An 18,050-nucleotide genomic window follows, 5' to 3' on the forward strand; every position below is an offset into this window, starting at 1 on the left:
ACCGGAAGATCGCAATACTGACGAATGTGTACGTCTAACGAACAAACTGTTCTGTCAGCAAACAAAATATATTTCTTCTTTTTAATTTTCACATCTGACAGAAACGATCTGTTATAAATATCTATGTGGTTAAATGTTTTTGAGCGTCATATAAAACTCGGTCATTTAAGTTAAATACATATTCATTGTTATGTATCAACGTTTTGTCCGATTTGACTACAGAAGTGGAAAAAAAAATTGTGATAAATGATGATGTATCTTAGAAACACAAAATGCGCGATATTGGTGATAAATGAACAAAATATTGATTATACTGCGGCAAAATGTAATAACTTGCATTTTCCCATTGGGCTCACAACACTTGAACGATGCAAACATATTTTTATTATCACTAACCGCCAGAGGGCACTGTCACACCACTTTCACATGCACTGTGGTTCGCTAATAATTCTGCCAATCATGTCATCCGCCCTGCTGTCCCTCCTCCTGTTCACATGCTCCATTAACACACTTACTGCTTCCTGACACGCCGATTTTAGAAACCATATCTCTGTCTGGGAGATGATTTAGCTGTAAACTGAGGAAATGCTTTCCTTCTTTAGAGAGTAGTGAAATGTGGAAAGTGCAGTCTTACCTTTACCTTTCAGTGTGGGTTTGGGGTTATAGTGGTTTATGGCCACATGAGGTTGTAAATCGATGATTTAGCCTTTATATTTTACTGCAGTTGTTAAAGTTTAAATACCACCTACTTTAAAACAATCACAAGTAACACAAAGGAACCAGGGAGTTTAATCGTAACACAACAAAGTCAACATATAACAAACAAAATTAAGATTGAATTCTACTAATTTCTGACATCTTAATGGGTCAGAGCTGTGGTTAAAGACACTTTTTTTAGAAACTGTTCAAAAGCATTCATGTCATGTTGCTACACATTCAATGCATGTAAATCAGTAGTTAGGTGTTTGATTCTCATGCAGCTGCTGATACAATCTTACAAAGTAAAAATATAATAAAGTATTCATAAAAAATAACCATATCATTTGGGGATTTTGACAAATGGTGTATCATGTATGTATATTTTATGACAGATCCAATGTATGTTGGTGACTGCCTTAATTGCTAAAACATGTTACAGTTCCCTAAGTGATCTATATTTTGTTTCAATATAAAGTAGTAGGCTACAAGTGATATTCAAAGAGAAACAAATGTACATGGAAGTGTAAAGTTAAATCAAACAGAACTACAGAAGTTTAAGTTCCACTAAACTATGATGAAGAAGCTAGCAGTCCTTCAGTAAATGTACAATCCCTGCTTCCCCAAATGGATTGTATTGTACTTTATCATCCAAAATAAATATCAAACATGGGTTATACTAGTTAAGGTTGTTTTTAATCTGTTGGCTATTTTAGAAACCATGCAGCAGTGACCTACTCAGCACAAGTGTCAGGTAAAACATTATTTGCATTGCTAGAACCTACCATACAGCGTTATTCAGGCAGTCATGTTTAATGCTTGTCTACTTGACTCAGTGCCACGAACTCTTACAGAGAAATAATGTGAGATATAGTAGGCAATTTGCATTTTGTGCTGTTCTGCCTCACTTTCATTGACAATGTGCTTTTGTTGACAAGCAGAATACCTGACCATCTCTTTTGTGAAGCCTGCAAAGATGCATTGAGAAGTCAAATAATTATGTTGACTAGCAAGGTACAGTATACCAGACTACGACTCTGCTAGTGTCTACAGCCTGCTGCAAACTGTATGTTGTTGACCCACCAAACAGCAGTTTAGCCTGCTCAGCATCAGACTTGCAGCCTACTGTAATGCAATGTGGAAAAAGTTTTTCCAGTATTTACTTTTATCCTAATTCTTGCTCAGTCACTCTCTGTTTCTCTTTTACAGCAGCTTCATTTGTCACCATCCTCCTCTGTTTACAGCCTAATTCTTAATTATAAGGCAATGAAAATGCAAAAAAATAAAAAATAAATAAATAAATAAATAAAAATGAATGTGCAGTATTGCTATGGCCGCCTGTGGCCAAAGTGAGGCCTTATGCGGGCCTCTTAAGAGAACCCTAGCCTGCTCCCAAAGTTACATAGTGCTAAATGCAGGCAGGATGCTTTGTGTTAGTAAGATACACACCATTCTCTCTGTTGAAAGTTATTGTACCATCAGATCCACAGACACTTTTATTTTAAGGAGGAAAAGTTACATATTGTTGCTTTAAGTAAATATTGATTGATATCATTCTGCTTTATTAAAAGCTGTCTTTTTGTTCAGTAATATTTTAAAACTATGTAACTACCAAAGGACTGCACTGAAATAGCCTAGAGCTAGCTTTGCTACACTGCATCAAATAGCAACAGTTGTTTATAATTGTACATCCTTTTTTATATACATATTTAAAAAAAATCAATAAATTAAAGTGCCAAACTGATCTTCTCCAATTTTTTGTGTGTATTCTTCTTGAGAATAAAGGCATTTCTTGTTTATTCACTGCGGATAATTTTGTCTGACAGTCCCTTTGACATATTAAAAATGACACAATAATGGAAATTTAAATAATCCACCTTCTCCCTGGTGGTCATTTTGTGTTTTCATTTTTGATCAGTAAAAAGCCTGGTTTCTAGCCTGTTAAAAATCTTATAGCACATTATGTTTATTACTTGATGATTAAGGGAAAAGGGGGGTACTGTTCCTTTAACAAGGTGAGGTCAGGGTGTGGTTTCTTAGTGCACAAGTTTCCGGATCATTATGCTCTTGTAAACAAAGTACGTCCGTCCTGCTGGAGACGAGTTATTCCTATCATCATGATGTCAGTGTGATGGTCACGGTGTTGTCACTGCTCCGTGGTTTATAATGGGCAGACTGGGACCCACTGAGCTCCTGTGTGCTGCAGACAGGCTCGCGCAGGTGGACTAGTCAGACAGGTTTGAGACTAGACGCCTTTTGTTTCCTTCACCTTCTCTGAGGGCGATGTAGGGTGATTGTGGAGTTACCATGAGGATAGTTATAACTGTAGCGCTTCTTCATTTCTGTTTGTTTGCCACAGGTGAGTATTTCAACAGCCAGGTAACACACAAGAGAGTGTGAAATCTTCCCTCACCTTGTTTTTCTTCTTCGTTTCTTTCAGCAGCAGTTTCGGTCAGTGACTCCACCGAAACGGCCCTGACAGCAGCACCGGGGGACGTCGCTCTACTTCCGTGTTACACCGCCGGTAATGTAACGCCGACTTCAACGACATGGAGGAAAAATGGACAAGAAGTCATTTCAGGTGGCGTTTCTTCACCCTCCGGACAGGAGCAGCGCCTCGCAGTGCTGCATGATGGGAGTCTGAACATCCGGGGGGTGACTCCTGGAGATGAGGGCAGCTACCTGTGCAGCTCCACGCTGCCAGGCAACAACACTTTTCGGGCACGTGTGCTGCTTCAGGTTGCCAGTAAGTGGAAGTTCATAGTCCAGTTATCAGCCCAGCAAGATGAACTGGGAGTTTATTTTCTGTCACTGTGATTCAGGGAAGAAGTTTCTGCGGTAAACTGGTTCTTCTACATGACAGGCATGTTTCACGGGACAGAAAACAGTAATTGTACTCAAATGTCTAAAGATAATAAAGTTTGTTGAGAGCTAGATTTTTTTTTTTTCACTTATGAAAGTGTCAGCTGCAGAATTAAGTTAGGAATTGTGGACTTTTTTTAAAAATTACTGATAATTACTTACCAATTTTTTCTGATCATTCAAAATTTAAAATGATTAGTTGTAAACATATAAATAAAGACAGTTTTTTCCACCATAAACCACAAAATATGGTTGCAAAAATAGTTCTATAAATGTACTATTAGGAGTTGACCAGTACTGGGATTTCAGGACTAATACTGTTGCAGATTATTAATAGTTCATGAGACCAATAACCAATATTTACAATAATAGAAACTACAAAAGTTTAAGTACTAAATTAAAAATACTCTGATACAAGTATAAGTCTTGAATTAAAAATCTTACCTTTGCAATTATGACCAAATATACTTTATTTGACATCAGAAAAATCAAATTTCAGAATAATGTGTTGGATACCAAGGAGAGAAGGTACACAAGGTTGGCCCATGCTGGCTGTACTGCAAAAGAAGGCTTTAAAGCAGTAGCTGTGTCTCCAACTCAGAAACCTTCACCTCCAAAGCTAGAAAAACTTTATTTAATACACGTACCAGTATCAGTAAACGAGGATGAGAAACCAAAAAAATAACCAAGCAATTGAACCAAACAGATAAACTGTGGTTTAAAAGAAAATGATTTAGCAGCTTTAGTGTTGACTTGCTGTTTCTCATGTGATGTCTGGCCTGACAGATAGTGCTGTGGGGACATTAAGTCAGAGTAAAAATGTAGAGCAATGATAATCAAATGGAGTCCCAGGGGCCACATCAGGCCCCCCATGGCTTCCCATCCAGCCCACAGATGATTGTTAAAGTGTAAGTGAACCCCCGGCTCAGAGCAAACCCTGCCCACCTCCGTAATTCAAAAAATGCACAGAAAGTGGGCAGTTTGGCTCTGAGAGGAGGGAGGGGAAAAGGATGGGGCGTTCCAGATGAGGCGAGAGAGATAGTGATGTCCCCTTGTCAGAGAGAGACAGACAGACAGAGTCCCACAGCACTGCTGCCCTGCTGCCTCATAGCAATCTTTTGAAGTGGAGGAGTTTTCCCCTCTAGAGTCCCCCTGACGCAGGCGTGGTGGGCCGTGGTGGTTCTGAGCACGGCCTGTTCGGTCCATTGGCTCCAGCAGCGGCGTTACTATAGCTGGAGCTCTCAGAGCTGAGACAGTGCAGGTGCAGGGGAGGATGGGAGTGGTCTCTGAATAGTAACGTCAGTTAGAGGTGGTAATGCTCTACCTTTTATATAGAGTTTGTGACGTAGATTCTAAGTCACATAAGCCCCACCTTCTCAGAAAAGATTTTTAAAGGCAGATGTCTGTTTGAGCTAATTAAAAGCTGTAAAATCCAGATTTTTTATCAGTTTGGTGCAAATTTCTGCTAAAACACCAACATTGATGTGTTTTATCATAGTTCAGTCAGATACCTCAGTGTACAGATGAAAAGAAAATGTTAAAATGTTCACTACATCTTTAAATTCTGAAAATTCAAGAGGGCAAATGTAGAGCATTCAATTATTTAGATTTTTTCTGGAATTTTAAATAAAACCTTCGACCTGGTGGCTTATCAGACCAGAAGCACACTAGTATTTCTATAATTTGTCATGATAAACACATACTTATTATTGTTATCTTGATTTAGGTTTCAGTTTTTCACATCAGTTTTCCACATAAGGCTCTTTCAGAATGCAATTTCCCCCAAGCCTTCAAAGAAGATCTATTTCCTGCATGTGTTTTTGGCCAATCAAGACACAGCATATTAGCATCAAACTCGGTAGCAGGCATCAAGAGGGCTTCAGAAATATGTAGCTAAATATCTCAATAGCCCCCCTTGTGGCTGGCTCCAGTATAGGGGATAGGGACTTATCTCATTGTTAAAGGCTTGAAGTTCCATTAATTTTGGAAGGAATTAATGATTTTACAAGAATACGTTAATTAGACAGAAATATTGATTTTATGTTTGTTTAGTTCAATGTCTGGCCTCCACAGCATTGGTCAAGAAAAAGCTGGCCCTTGTGATAATGGAGTTGATGACCTCTGCTGTAGAGAGTGAGAACAGCCAGGGAAAGATGCAACTCTCACAACTCTTGGTAGAGTCAAAGTGATACAATTTGAATAATAAATTTGATCAATTACTGGTTAAAATAAAGCACCAATACAGATAATCAACCAAATGATATATAACTGGCAGATAACTGGTTGACCCCTAGATGAACCTAGATGAACATAATTCATTTTATTTTCCTCTTTATTTTTATATTTGTCATAATGTCTACATTTTTGTTGTTTTCTTGATATTTCAACTCATGCCTGTTGTTATCCCAGGGTAGTAGGGCTTGTTTTCTAACGATAGAAAGTTCATAACTCACAATTAATTCATCACCAATGGTTGATTTGATTTGATTTTATTAGTGTGCCATCTACAAACAATATGCCAAGCCCTAATAGGCTCACAAGACACCAATATTAATACAAAAAAACAGAAACAAAATATTTATATTGACCGAAATTGTGCCTCTTGACCAGAGTTGGAAAAAGTAGCAGATGATTGTACTCAAGTAAAAGTACAATTACTGTGGGTAAAACTACTTAAGTACAAGTAAAAGTACTGGTCTATAAATGTACTCGAGTAAAGTTAAAAAAGATTAAATTCAAGTTTACTTAAAGTACTTGGTAGCTACTGAGAAGTTGTACAGTAAAATATGATCTTTCCTCATTGGCAAGAATAACAAGAGAATAGATCTCCAATATTTTCCTCTTAGTAAATGAATGTTAGTTTGTAGGAGGAAAAACAAGTGATTTCTTAGAGCTGCACTCTTTCCATCATCCTCTTGCAAAGCCCTCCCCTACTTTACCCTATCTTTCTGTTTTCTCGTGTTCTCTGTGCACTTCTTTGTCATATATAATGCTGGTACCAGGAATTGTGGTGTCAATTGTGAGCCACGTGCAAGGGTAGGTGGTATCAGCATTACCACTACCTGTTGTTTGCATGGACAGAGCCTGGATCTGTTGAAGGCGATGCTGTTTGGGCAGTGATGGCCATGTGGAAGGGTAGGTCAGGTAAAGAATTGAGCTAGCATGCAGGAAAATGGACACTGGAGATCACTGTTCAGCCCTCTGGAGATGTCATGCGACTTACTGAACAAAACACAGCGAAGGGGGGATCCCACTTGGCAACCCTGGTGATGTTCTGGCTTTTTTCTACCTTTAGGTCTGCACGGTTGACTTGTGGCTGCAAACACTGAGGGCATAACTGGGTTGATGGCTTTCTTTACAAAGTGCTTATTAGGTGTCAGGTATTCTCTAGTGTGCAACCTTTGACATTCAGTTAATAAAATGAGCTAAAACAACGAGAAGATTTGTAAGTAAAACAACAAAAAGGGAAATAAAAGTTTTAGTGTGAGGTTTTTCTTTGTTTTACAAAAATGAAGGATTAATTTTGCGATGCTTACCCTCATGTCAGAAGTGTTTACCTCTCTGCTACTGTCTTGTGTTCTGTGTATTGTTTGGTTTCGAGCCTCTTTTACTGATGTGCTGATATGTTTACAGTTGTGGTTGCAGCCTGCTCTGGCATTAGGAAAAAGTGAATCATGCACCTTGTTTGTAATAAGAGTATTCCTGTTCATCAACTGAGCCATAGATCTCTGCACATCACATTTAAAGATGCCCTCTATTTTTAAACATGTACTTTTCCAAACAGGACAAGCTCACAAGTTAAAGTGATCCGAGAGTCCTAATCATCATTTACCTGTTAAAGTATAATTATATGTACTTTCTTCTGCTGCTACTTTCAGCCGGTCCAGAAAACATATCTACAACCATCGTTCCAGCAACCACCCTCTCCAACAAGACACTTGTTGTCCATAGTGGTTCGGCCATCTCTTTTAACTGCTCCGCCATCTCGTACCCGACCCAGCAGCTCACCTGGTCCTTCAGAGGAATTGCGTTTAGTAATGAATCTCTGGTCTCTGCCTCTGGATCCTGGCTGGACTTCAGGATAGACAATGTTCAGCCCAGCGATCAGGGGGTTTACACCTGCACGGCCAACAACAACTTCACCAATCAGGTGGTCAATAAGAGCACGGAGCTGCTGGTTTATTGTGAGTACTACCAGAAAAATACCCAAAATCTCCTATAGCAAATTTCACATGTAAAAAAAAAAAACCTCAGCATGGAGTCTTCTTTGATAGTTGTTTGGTTTGTGTTGATTTTGGTGCCTCTTGTCCAGAGATTTACTACCTTTCAGCTAAATTTACCTTTCCTCTACATCTGTTAATTGGTGTTTTTAGCGGAGATACAAAAAAAACAGTCATGTGTCATTGTAATTAATCTCTGCTTAAAAGCAAAAAGGCTTGTTTTGACTATTTTTTTAAATCCTGTCATCGGACTCCGGCCCTCCAGCAGCTTTTGCAGGCATTAAAGATAATTCTTACAAAGTCAAAACACGTCATCACATTACAGGCCAGCTCTAAAGGGGGCTGATAATTTTGACCCTGGTAGTTTTTGTGTTTTTTGAAATAATTTTGTTTCTGTGTGCAAAGTAAAATAATGTAAGCATCCAAAACTAGGGTGTTTGGTAAAAAAACATCCTATATGTTTAACAGCACTTGGGAAATACTTAAAAAGATTAAATTTTCATAGGGGGGTTATAATTTTGTCCTCATTAGTTAAACTCACCACGTAAGCTTTATGTATTGTATGTATAAAATCAAAAAGAGTAGTAGGTAATGCCTTCATGAATGATAAAACATTTATACTACAATACAGGCAGATTAGCATAGAGCAAATGTTCATGATTGGAACAAGTAGAGCAGGATATAGACAGGCCAGTATAGTGCTGTTACCGCAAAGAACCTGATACCATTTTTTTCTTATCTGTAAAGTCTAGTTTAGTTTAACTTTTTGTTTTGTTTGTTTTTTTTTAACAAAGAATTTAAAGCAGGGCTCATCAACTACATTTGCTCAAGGGCCAGATTTAGTCTTGACAGAGACTCTGGGGGCCGGACTTTCAAATAAACAAAAATGAAATAAATATTTCGGTCTGATTGACATATTAATGTATTAGTATTTGTATTTCTTTTCAACACTCAGTAATTTTTTAGATATTACCAGTGAGATCTATCCCTATTATAGAAATAAAGTTTACTTACTTACTTACTGTTATCTATAATGCAGCAGGCCACAAAGACACAGGCCAGCCCACAGAATTGTCTGGGACCCTGAAAATCACAAAGAATGGGAACCTATTTTTGATTATTTTTGCCTCTTTTAAAACAATTTTTGCCACTTTTTGCCCATTTTGCCACCCTTAAACCCATTTTTGCAACGTTGCCAGGCTATTTTTGCTGTCTTCTTGCCACTTCTAACCCATTTTGATACTTTTGCCTCTTTAAAACAATGTTTCCATTCTCTAACCACAGATGCATTTCCCGCATGTTTTTTCCTCTTTGTATCCATTTTTGCAACTTTTTAACCCCATTCATTACTTTTTTTGCACCATTTTTGCCACTAATAACTCATTTTTTACACTTTTTGCCCCTTTTTCCTCATTTACCAATTTTTGCCGTATTTTAACCTCTTTTCCTGCACATTTTGCCCCTTTATGCCACTCCACAATCCATTTTTGCTACTCAAACCCCTGTTCATCACTTACTCTGGCCATTTTTGCAACATTTCTGCCCGTCTTAACCCATTTTAAAAACATATTTACTAATAATGGCTGACAAGTGAATTTCTGTAAAAACAGATCAAAATCAGATCATTCTAAAACTATTTCAATAGTAATTGTTTTTGGGATGGATTTAACAGCTGCAGACATGTGAAGCTAAATGATACTCCTAAAACCAGAACATCTCCTTTTCCTCCTTTTATGACTTTAATGATCTTCTGGGGGCTGGATAGGGAGCTTTGGAGGGCCTGATTTGGCCCTCTGGCCACCAGTTGATGATCAATGATCTAGAGCAAGTGTAGCCCCTTAGTCCTAAAATACTAAAACTAGAAAGAAAATGTAGTGAGAAGGAAACTGAAAGAAAACATGGGATGCTAGTTTTCCTCAGTAGGAGAGTTATCTTTAAAAAGACAAACTAATAGAGGAAGTTATAAATATACAAGTTTACTTTTACTGATCAACTAAGATATTTTTGAAAGGGTTTTACATGTATGTAAAGACACTAACCATAAACTACTTGGAGTAAACTGTTGGAACATACAAGATGAAGCGGTAGTGTTAGATGTCTGATTTTGTCTTAGCTGCTTGTTTGACTTCCTCAAAAGAGGAGTGATCATAATTTGCTTCTATTTCTGCATTGCCAAAAATCTTCTGTTAATTTTTTTGTATTTTTTTGTAAGGCTTTTTTCTGTTTTTGTCCTGACTTAGACATCCCCTACAGGCATCCAGAGTGTATGTGGACTCCAGCACAGGACCCCTCTCATGTCCTGTTCAGCTGCTCCTGGTTTGGAGCGTATCCCATCCCCGCGCTGCACTGGGGTGAAGAACAGGGCAAACAAGGAGCTCTTTGGAAAGAACATGTAAATGTATCGAAGGTGGGGGAGATCCTGTCAGTGATGCTGAACCGCTCTGAGCTGTATGAGGGTCAGACGCTGAGATGCACCGCCCAGCACCCAGCACTTGCTGCGGGGGAGAAGAAGAAGTGTTCGTTAACTCTCCGTAAGCACCCTGTGGCGACATGAGCCTCTTTACTGTCCTGAGATGTGCTGAATCTTTTATGTGTTTTCCACTTAAGACACACAAAGGCTCCTTAGTGAGGGTCTGTCCAGACAAATTACCCCTTTTTTAAATAGATGCTTTCTCAAGTAGCAGCAGTAAATCTTAGTCTAAACAATGGGTCTGTTTCTGAAGTTCCTGTTCACCTATTGGTATAGTTTTTGATTCATAATGAACTAAAAAAACATTAAAAGTAGCAGCTTTTCACTTAAGAAACAAAAAACCCTCTGAAAAGTACCTTGAATTAGCTTTGCAGCTTTTCCACAATAACAGTGAGACTTTTGAGTGGTACCAGGGCCTGCAGATTGTTTTTTATAATTGGATTTTACCCAGATTTATCTACTGAGGATTCAAATATCTGACATAGAGGTCTATGTCTCCACCCAGGTTCAGTTAAGGTAAACATAATTTTGTTTCCAGGGCATTCCTTAAAATCCTGAAGAAACTCCCCAAAGTATCCCTGATGCTCTGAATAATCCACCAAACCATTTTGCTGGCATTTCTATTGACACTGAAACGGCTCACAGCATAGATGTGTTGACTATTCAGGGAAACAGACACAGTTATAGGAAAAGCATTTGTATTTTAAAAATTCTACTAAATTAAATCGTTAGTGCTATTCCAGTATATACCGCCACTTTCAACAAGAAAATTTCCCTGAAAAAGTACTTTAGTCAAGTCTATTAAAGTCCAGCAGCATTGTTTGAAACTAAATAAATTCTGCAGGGCTGGGTACCATTTCAGCCATGTGAGAAAATATGTTTTGTTGGAGGTCGAGTTTATTGTGAGTAATGAATTCTTCAGCCACTGATAACAGTAGCCAAACTAACTCCTCCCCTGCTGGTCTTCTTGTGATAAACTCCAACACAATGTATGTCAGCTAAACACTGTGATTCAGAGTTCAAACTGAAGTAAACTGCCTGACAGGGAACTGAGACAAAAAGTTAGGTACATACATATCACCTCTTCCTTACCACAGTGTTCTGCTTAACTTAGAAATTTTATTATGAAGTGATGTAGATCTGACTTTTCACAGCTTCTTGTCTAGATATTTTAAGTCTTACACGGAATTCTTTTAGCTTTTGAGCTCTGCTGTCAATTCAAGCATAGAAAAACAGCTGGTAGCATTCACCTGAGGACACAGCACTTCATGTAAGACATGTGAAAAGGCAGTGAGTCATTCAGGAGTGTAAGGGTTATCTTCACAGGACAGGGCTGTGTAAACAGTCACATTACCTAAGAGTGTATGATCGCTTTGTTATGCTGAATTCTTTGATTATGTGTCGAACTTGAACAAAAGGTATGTCAGTCAAATGAGATTAGAAATCTACCGGTGTGGCTCAAAATAGAAGCTTGAGACATTATTATGTAATCGTATACAACTTCTATTAACCAATACAAAACAGTAATAATTCAGCTAATGTGTAATCTAAAAATCCCTCTTCTAGTGATCAATGCTCATTTGTTTATCTGTATCAAAAATGTGACATCTTGTCAGATGTGAGGATTTGCTGCATTTCCATGCCTTATATCAGTTTGAATGAATATCTGGTTTTGGATTGTTTGTATATAAAACCTGAAAAATGAAAGAGTCAGTGTAGGAAAATCTACATGGAAAGTCACTTTAAAAAGTCCCTGACTCGTTTCCTCCTGTCACGTGTTGAACACCCATCTGCTGAAGCTGTGAAGGGGTTGTAAAGGGACAGAGGGAAAAGCAGAAAGATAGAAGAATGATGCAGGACATGAAAAAAAAGATGTCCTGGCAATAAATCCATCTTAAACTTATTTTCTTGAATATGGCTATAATGTCACTAATGATGGTAACAATATTTGAAGAATTAATATCTAATATTAGCATTAGCAGCTAAGATGATATAACATTCATGCGTGCAGTGAACTTAATCCTGGAGTTTTTTTTTTGTTTTGTTTTTTTTTTTAGAAAACCCAAAGATATTAAGTCACAAAGAAATACTGGAACAACAATCAGGAACAAAACACAATTAAGGGAAGCTATGCACTTCAGCATTGTTGCTTGCTTGTCAGCCAGAACACTAGCATTTTTGGGACTGTACCTTCATTGATCAACCCTCTGCTAATATGACCAAAGCCCAGCTTTTGTCAAGATATCCTAAAACTCATTCTTTTGTTTTTTTACAACCAACACACTAGAGAAGTATGAAGATAAAATAGCTATACAGGTCTCAGCTAGTGTAAGGACATGCGACAGGGAGAAAAGGTAACATTGCTAACCCAGTCTAAAGAAAATCTAAAGTTAGTTTCACAATGTGATTGATATTGTGTTTATTGGAAAACAACTGTTGTTGTGATTCTGGTTGGCTGGTTCTGTCTGCTTGGGTGAAGTTAAGCTATTGTACTTTTCCTGATTTCCTATGCATGTGCAAGACCAGGGGTGTCCAAACTATGGCCCAAATGCTGCTTGCGGTCCATTTTTGATTGGCCTGCAGCAAGTTTAAAGGGGAAATATTTTACCCTTGTAAGACAAGTTTATTTTGGTCTCAGAGGTCTTAAAAACATGCCTGTGAAGTTTGTTGCTGAAAAAACACTCCAGTATAGGATTTTGGCATGTTTAAAAAAAAAAAAAACCTCTGTTTCAGCCCTGCTCGGAACGAGCCGTTTCTGTGTCTGTGGCGTTAAATGGTAATTAGCAGTCTGACTCCGTCCCTCACCAAACCCCTCTCAGGAAATGAATGTGGCACTCCTGATGATACAATGTTACAGACACTTTTATCCAAAGTTAAGGATCTGACTGGGATTCAAACCATCAATCTCCCAGACTAAAGTCTGGAGGGTAACCCACTGAGCTACCCAGCATCTCAGCTGGTAGCTGAGAGGAAGATCAGGAGATGAGCATGGAACTTTCTTCCAAGCAGGGAGGGCCAACCAAACCTGGGGGCGGGTGCTTACTCCCCATGTGACATCATGAGGGTAAAATCTGAGAACAGCTTGTTTTAGGACACATTTTCTGAAAGGTGGAGGAAGAGAGGGAATGGATTTTTCTGGTACTTGAAGGGATTGTGAACAGGCCAGGGGTGCATATTTTTGTTGGAAAAGCCTGAAAAAGGGATTCTTACATGTCCCCTTTAAGAATAAAATGAAATCCACATCAGAGCATGAAGCTTGTGCTTGACTGTATTATAGTTTCAGCACAAGGAGGTGCTAGCATGCTAGCTCTGTAAACAAACATTTTGACAAGAAGAATTTAAAGATTTTTTATGACTTGATTATGACAACACTAAATGGGAAACATATTTGCAGCCAAATAATACCAAAATCTTGATGAATAATGCCCTGATGGATTACAGCAGCAAATAGACCTGCCAATGGTAGCCTGGGCTGACCAGGGTCCTCTGAAATCTGATCTTGTCCTCCCCAAAATCTTAAAAATGTTTGGCTATTTGCCTTGCCAGCCATTAACTAGACATACCTGATAAGCAGCCAAGTGGCCCCACCAAGTTTGGACACCCCTGTACTAGACTAATTGTTTGTTATATGGCCCTAACAGTTTTTTGGTTAATCTAACTCTTGGTCTAACTCTTGGTAAGAATGTAAACATTTACAATTAAAGCAACACCATTATTTTAAACAGTCAACCATTGTGAGGGTAGCCTAAGTTTTTTCATTAAGTAAACGAACCAGTCATATTAGCCCTGGAAGTGAAGGTGCACGTGATGTTTTCACTGCCACAGCCAGGGGGTTGAAAGACTGCTGGGAATCATGATGCATTTAGTAACGGTCCAATGTCACCCTTTCTCCCAGAGCCTCCGTATCCTGAAGGCGAGCCTCTGGTCACGGCCCTGGATGGTACAAGCGTAACCTTAACCTGCTCTGAGTCTGTATCCATCCCGCCTGCTAACACTACATGGAGAAAAGGTCTGAAGCAGGAGGAAATCATCCCTGGATCCAAGTACATTGTGTCAGAGGAAGGCCCCATCCTCAAGCTGACCATAATCAACATCACCAAGGATGATGAAGGTGTTTACTTCTGCCGCAGCGAGAACCCCCTCACTGTTAAAGAGCTGGAGGTTTACCTTACAGTGAGGAGTGAGTTCATTTTATTTATATAAAGAGTGGGGTAAGAAATGTAGACAATTTTGTTACGTCACCAGAAAAGATGAATCAGAGGTTTGAACATACAGTTCATACTACAGGTAAACGTCGCTGAGATTCAAACAATGAACCAGTCTCTGCAGGTGTTGACTCCACCTCTGGAATGCTGTTAAGCCAGCTGCTTCTCCCCTTTCTGCCTCCTAATCTCCTGCCGTTTTGTTTTGTCTCCTCAGCGTCCTCTGCATACACAGGAGCAATCATCGGGATCTTTATAGCTGTGCTGATTGTGGGATCAGCAGCAATCGTTGCTAAAACCATCTACTCCAGCCGGCACAAAATATGCCTCGGTAACTTCCATTTATCTTTTTGGCATATGTCACTTAAGTCACAGATTTAGATACAAAATGATGAAATCTAATATACTGCTTCTATAATGTTACAAGTATAAATTACAAAAGTCACAAATTTCACATTTTCTGTTCCTGTTTCTTTTTCAGGAGGCGGCTTCGGGTGAGTATCTCACATTTACTTCACAGACACGTTCATTCGGATAAAGATTGAAATTTTCCTTTTATCAATTTATTATACAGATGAAGATGAAATTATTATCCCTTGTATGAAAAAGTTAATTTTTTGAGTGTTTCCCAGGTGATGTTAAACAGAGCAAGGATTTTTTTAAAATAATTTCGTTTCAGTGTGCAGAGTAAAAACAATATAAGCATCCAAAATAAACGTAGGATGTTAGGAAAAGCTGTGTGAAATTTATTGAACTATATAACAGCACTTGGAAAATACTTGGGAAAAACTGATATTTTCATAGGGGGCTAATAAATTTGTCCTCATCTGTAACTGACTGAAATAAGATGGTATAGCACCACAATTAGCCATTTATTAATTAGCCATTAATTAGATCAGTTCCTCAACATTTTAGCCATTGCTTTTAGCCATTTTAAATGTAATTCATTACTTTTATCCTGCTTTTTCAATGCATTGCTCACTTGCAGACTTGTTTTTCAAGCCCTTTTTGAAGTGGAAGCTTGCCACTCCTGCAGAGCATATTTTAAGAAATTTGTTCAATTTTTATTTATTTATTTATTTTATTTTTGAATATATTTTAATTAGATTAATAAAATAATCCTAAAACATTGTTCTTTGGACCTAAAACTCCAGGGTGTACAGTAAATCTAGTCATGTTTCTCATGTGAAAGCACCAGGTCTTAAAACCCCCCTAATCCTTCATGGAAGTCAGACACAAAAGTTGCCACAACACGAAATGGCTCATGGCATGCATTTAGCTGCAGATTTGCTGATGTGTATCAGACTGAAGAGTCTCTGGTATTTATAATATTGTTGGCTCTCTCTTGACTTATACATGAGCTCTAATGCTGTGATTTGAGGGCATTCACCTGCCAGGGAATGCAGATAAACATTAGCTTTTACTGTACAGCAAAATCTGGTACATTACCGTGATAGAGCTAAATGGTCATGTTAATTAATGTGTATTGTGCCTTCTTGAATTAGACATAAATGATATCTCTTCTCTGTAGACAAATGGAGGAGGACAGAGGAGACGTGCTGAGTCTGGTGGAGTCAGACGACGAGCAGTTTTTTCAGGACACCGTTCCCCGACTGCCTCCAGTAACCAACGGCCACCAAACAACACTTGTGCAGATACATCGGATCCCCTCAAGTAAGAGCTGACTAAGATAAATTACTCTGATTTTAATGATTTTAAAAAGATGCTCTGTCCTGTTAAAATGTCCCTCTCGTTTTTCAGGTGATCATGAGGATGTGGAAACAGCAGACATGAGCCCGCAGCAGCAGGAAGAAAATGTACAGACAGAAGAGCCAGAGGATCTTGTAACATTTTAGGTGTTGGGTGTTTTTAATAGAGAAGTGTTTATATTTTAGGTAAATATTATTTTCATCCAATGACAATGTGAACAGAATTGGTGGAAGACTTGTGTAAAAATATCTTTTAAAATGTAATGTTTGTTAAACAGGGTTTACAGCTTTTCTAAGCATATTTCTAAAATTGATTTGTTTGTACAGCATTTTGAATATGTTGCTCTGATGTTGATATTAATGCAGTAAAATATGCTGTTCAAACAGGAATGTATTTGCATCTTTTTGAAAACAGTTTGTAAATCCCTACCTCTTTAAGTAAATCACAGTCTTTAATAATATAGACCTAGAGGTTCTCGACTGGAGCTATTTTAAAACTGTGGTGGAGGCAGATTGTCGGTTGTTGTCAGTCCTTTTGTTGAAAAGTAAAAACGTCCTGTTCCTCTCCCTTTTACTTAATATATGGTTACAGTTTGGTTGACACACTTTAAAAAATCTTTAAATTAGTTTTCTAATTCACCAATATGTTAATATTTTGGGAATGTTTTTTTTTAGGTTGTATGTTAAAAGAAATAAAGTATGGACCTGATGGTAAAAAAAAAACAAAACAAAACGATATAAGAATGAAAATATACAGTACCTCCCTATATCAGTGTGTATTTTATTTTCAAATTATACTGAGCTGAATTTAAAAGACATTCAAAAAATCATTTGATTTATGAGTAAGGGGATAATTTTGTACAATATTTTAATGTATTTACACCTTTTGACCTCTCAATACTGAGGCTTTGACATTCATTTCAGTATGTTAAGGTAAAGAATCAATAACTGGCTTCAGAGAAGTGAAGATGATGGAATTTCATTGACCTTAATAGGTCATTTTAAAATATTCACCTTTCATGAAAAATAATAGTCTGCTTAAACTATCAAATTAGTGTTTTAAATAAGATACAATACTTGAAATAAGGAAGTTTTAAGATAAAATATTTAAAGCAATTGTATGTTTTGATATCAAATTGACACATTGTACACAGTGTCTTTTAGCTATAATGATCACTATTAAAATAATTCATCAGTATGTTTACAGCACTTTCATATAAATACCTCAGAGCAACAGGTGAGGATATATTTCTGGTAACCTTATGATGTCCTGGGATTGATTTTGAGGCATTTTCATTTTTTTTTAAATGAACATATATTTATTTGATCTAATTGCCTAAAATGACATGGATGCTTCCCTAAAGCACCCTTTTATGATCAATATTTACTATGAATTACAGGAGTGTTAAAATAATGCATGTCAGTTGTTTTGGCCCAGGGGGGCTATGATCATTGCTATAGCCAAAAAAAAAAAAAAACAAAGGCAGATTTTTGTTACATTTGACATTAAAACAAGACTTTATTTACGCAAATGTCAGACCATAAATAACAAAAAGAAGTTATGATAATGCTTGAATAAAGTTGGCTTTAAAACTGGATGTGCATATGCTTTATGGGTGAACCACTCTTTTTTAACCAACAAAGATGGCAAGTGGGATTTATGGCTGCCATGAAAAAATTAAATTGGTTGTGATCATTAATCACTAGATGCTTCTCTAATCATAATTACAATCAAAACTATTGGAAAAGGTTATTTTTTATCAAAAACAAGAAATAATCTAATGTATTTCAGGAATATTATTACAATAATAAAACAAAAACGGTAAAACTTTTTTGAATTAGGAGTCATTCATGACTAAGAATTAGGAAAGTTGGCCAAAAAAAGCAGCAG

At 37.6% G+C, this 18,050-nt stretch overlaps 1 protein-coding gene across 3 annotated transcripts; it reads left to right on the forward strand.

The window, feature by feature from the left end:
• The first annotated feature begins 2,666 nt into the window (after positions 1-2,666).
• vsig10 (V-set and immunoglobulin domain containing 10) lies at positions 2,667-16,549 on the forward strand. Of its 3 annotated transcripts, none has more exons than XM_041786718.1 (9): positions 2,667-3,055; positions 3,137-3,442; positions 7,437-7,742; positions 10,019-10,309; positions 14,144-14,359; positions 14,668-14,781; positions 14,932-14,944; positions 15,982-16,124; positions 16,212-16,549. In XM_041786718.1, the coding sequence occupies exons 1-9, from the start codon at positions 3,004-3,006 to the stop codon at positions 16,304-16,306; spliced, it is 1,536 nt and encodes a 511-aa protein (XP_041642652.1). In that variant the 5' UTR covers positions 2,667-3,003; the 3' UTR covers positions 16,307-16,549. The 3 variants fall into 3 exon arrangements, with proteins under 3 accessions (XP_041642652.1, XP_041642651.1, XP_041642650.1); XM_041786717.1 differs by having other exon boundaries at positions 2,669-3,055; positions 3,140-3,442; positions 14,144-14,428; XM_041786716.1 differs by having other exon boundaries at positions 2,670-3,055; positions 14,144-14,428.
• Positions 16,550-18,050: the final 1,501 nt, after the last annotated feature.

This window comes from Cheilinus undulatus, linkage group 5 (assembly GCF_018320785.1).
Source record: "Cheilinus undulatus linkage group 5, ASM1832078v1, whole genome shotgun sequence".
Classification (NCBI taxonomy): Eukaryota; Metazoa; Chordata; class Actinopteri; order Labriformes; family Labridae; genus Cheilinus; species Cheilinus undulatus.

What these genes read in the sequence shown, in the direction of transcription:
- vsig10 (XM_041786716.1), top strand. Translation starts at nt 3,004, where the DNA reads ATGAGGATAGTTATAACTGTAGCGCTTCTTCATTTCTGTTTGTTTGCC. An exon ending in GGTTTACCTTACAGTGAGGA is followed by an intron (nt 14,429 to 14,667) that starts GTGAGTTCATTT and finishes TTGTCTCCTCAG; the next exon opens with CGTCCTCTGCATACACAGGA. An exon ending in GATACATCGGATCCCCTCAA is followed by an intron (nt 16,125 to 16,211) that starts GTAAGAGCTGAC and finishes CTCGTTTTTCAG; the next exon opens with GTGATCATGAGGATGTGGAA.